At 41.4% G+C, this 3,050-nt stretch overlaps 1 protein-coding gene across 1 annotated transcript; it reads left to right on the top strand.

Moving 5' to 3' along the window:
- Positions 1-368: 368 nt before the first annotated feature.
- On the top strand, positions 369-1,319 carry LOC144237868 (olfactory receptor-like protein OLF4). The gene has a single exon (XM_077771595.1). It carries the CDS (start codon positions 387-389, stop codon positions 1,317-1,319), a length of 933 nt encoding a protein of 310 aa, XP_077627721.1. The 5' UTR covers positions 369-386.
- The last annotated feature ends 1,731 nt before the right edge of the window (positions 1,320-3,050 follow it).

Here is a 3,050-nt window from a genome sequence, read left to right as displayed (position 1 = left end):
GGACCTTAATTGTACACCACATATTAAAATGAATTTCTGGACTGCAAATTATAAAAGTAGCATTTCAGGGGTGCCTGGGTGGCTTAGTCGGTTAAGCGTCCGACTTTTGCTTAGGTCATGATCTCGTGGTTCATGGGTTCGAGCCCCGCATCGGGCTCTGTGCTGACTGCCAGCTCAGAGCCTGGAGCCTATTTCCGAATCTGTGTCTCCCTCTCTCTCTGACCCTCCCCTGCTCACGCTGTCTCTCTCTCTCTCTCTCTCTCTCTCCTAGAAATAAAGAAAAATATTTTTTTTAAAAAAGTAGCATTTCAATTTTGTGAGTAAGGCAAGTTTGTGTGAAAAGTACTCATGTTATTTCCTTCTTCCCAAGAAGTCACCTCCACCACATGGACCTGAGCAATGAAACACGGATCTCAGAATTTTTTCTTCTGGGATTTTCAGACAAACCAGCACTACAGCCACTCATATTTGGGCTTTTCCTCTCCATGTATCTGATCACTGTCTTTGGAAACCTGATCATCATCTTGGCCATCAGCATAGACCCCAGCCTCCACACACCCATGTACTTCTTCCTCTCCAACCTGTCCTTTGTGGACATCTGCTTCACCTCCACCACCATCCCGAAGATGCTGTGGAACATCCAGACTCAGAGCAAAGCCATAACCTATGCAGGCTGCATCACACAGATTTATTTTCTCATACTCTTTGCTGTGTTGGACGTCTTCCTCCTGAGTGTGATGGCCTATGACCGCTTCGTGGCCATCTGCCACCCCCTGCACTACACAGTCATCATGAACCCCCGGCTCTGTGGGCTGCTGGTTCTCGTGTCCTGGGTCATGTGTATCCTGAATTCCCTGTTACACAGTTTAATGATGTTGCGGCTTTCGTTCTGCACACACTTGCACATCCCCCACTTCTTTTGTGAACTCAATGAGATGCTCCAACTTGCCTGTTCTGACACGTTTCTTAACAACTTGGTGATGTATTTTGCAGCCGTCTTGCTGGGCGGTGGTCCTTTTGCAGGGATCCTTTACTCTTATTCTAAGATAGTTTCCTCTATACGTGGGATTGCATCAGCTCAGGGCAAGTATAAAACATTTTCCACCTGTGCGTCTCACCTCTCGGTTGTCTGTTTATTTTATTGTACAATGCTAGGTGTGTACCTTAGCTCTGCTGCCACCCAGAGCTCCCACTCAAGTGCAACAGCCTCGGTGATGTACACGGTGGTCACGCCCATGCTGAACCCCTTCATCTACAGCCTGAGGAACAAAGACATAAAGAGCGCTCTGAAAAGAATTGTTGGGGTTCAAGTGATGTAATGACCAATTGTCTTGGGGCTGAAGACATGCCATGACTGTAGGGCTCAGAGCCTCAGAGACAAGAACTTCTATTCCTTGAACAGACTGTGGAAATAGAATCTGCTTCTTCAATTTATCTCCAGGAATTTCCATTTGTTTGAATTCAACTTCTCTATACATTGAAGCAACTCACTTTATCAAGCTTCTGCTCTGTCTGATATACAGTTTCCCCTTTGTCTATTTTCATATATCCCCAGTGTTTTCCCCAACTTTGGATAGTAAATGCCTGGAAATTTCTGTATCTAATGGGGGAAGTTAGATTTCTTAAAAATAATTTATACCATGAGAAGTTGTTATGATTTATATCATAATCATAAGTTGTATTCTTCATATGGAATAAAGCTACACTTGGCCCCTAAGTCCTCTACATAATTTTATTGTAGATGAACATACAAACCAAAGTTTTCACCTTGAGTCTGTCAGTCTTTTTACATCACAACCTTAAGTACATCACACTCTTCCTGATGATGCTGACTCTAACAGTGTTCCCTTTAAGCCTCTGGTGTGAATCTTGTAAGGAAAGAATGAAATGCATGGAAAGAAATTTTTTACTACAGCGAAACCATTCAAGTGTAGTGATTGTGTCATGTGTGTGTGTGTGTGTGTGTGTGTTTGTATACATTTTTCTTTCAATAAGCATGTCCAAATGTGTACACACACAGATGATTTATGATTTCATTTTTTATGCTGAAAGGACACTTGAGAGAAAGTTGGAGAGGATGGCCCTGAAAAGAATGAATGGTGGACTCAACCTAAAATAAAAAGAGACAGAGATAAAGACACAAAATTGTAAATTACAATGGGTGAACTTAATTTTTGTTTTTAAATTTATTTATTTAAATTCAAGTGAGGTAACATACAGTTTAGTTTTGGTTTCAGGAGTAGAACTTAGTGATTCACCACTTACATATAACACTCAGTGCTTTTTCCAACAAACGGCCCTCCTTAATGCCCATCACTCATTTAGCCCATTCCCCCACACACTTTCCCTCCAGCGCCTGTCAATTTATTCTCTTTATTCAAAAGTCTCTTATGGTTTGCCTCCCTGTCTGTTTTTACCTTGTTTTTCTTTCCATTCCCCTATGTTCGTCTGTTTTGTTTCTTAAGTTCCACGTATGGGGGAAATCATATGACACCTGTCTTTCTCTGACTGCCTTCTTTCGCTTACCATAATACCATCTAGTTCCATCCATGTTGTTGCAACTGGCAAAATTTCATTCTTTTTGATCACCAAGTAATATTCCATTGTAGATATATACCACATCTCTTTATCTATTAAAGGGGCACACGCACCCCAGTATTTATAGCAGCACTATCAACAATAGCCAAATTATGGAAAAAGCCCAAATGTTCATCGACTGATGAATGGTTAAAGATGTAGGTGACCCTAACTTTGATCATAGTTCCTTTCCTGTCTTGCTGCCTCAAAGGCATTATAGTCAGACTGAACTCACATTTATGCCCACAGGAATTCACTCTACCAGCTGCTGGGCAGAATATCTCCAATTGATTACTTTTTTCTACATAATTTGAGTTCTTTACATGTCAACTGCCTTTAGCCATGGGAAGCTGATGAGTGAATTGAGAGGCTTAAAGTTGATTGTCTCAAATAATTTTAGTGACTATGTTCCTGTGAGATTCGTACTGCTGCTGTAAAATATCCCCACACTAGCTGCTTAAAACACACACAAG

This window comes from Crocuta crocuta, unplaced genomic scaffold (genome assembly GCF_008692635.1).
Source record: "Crocuta crocuta isolate KB4526 unplaced genomic scaffold, BGI_CrCroc_1.0 scaffold755, whole genome shotgun sequence".
Taxonomy (NCBI): Eukaryota; Metazoa; Chordata; class Mammalia; order Carnivora; family Hyaenidae; genus Crocuta; species Crocuta crocuta.
The sequence above is the reverse complement of the archived record's forward strand: the minus strand, read 5'-3'. Positions and strand labels throughout refer to the sequence as shown.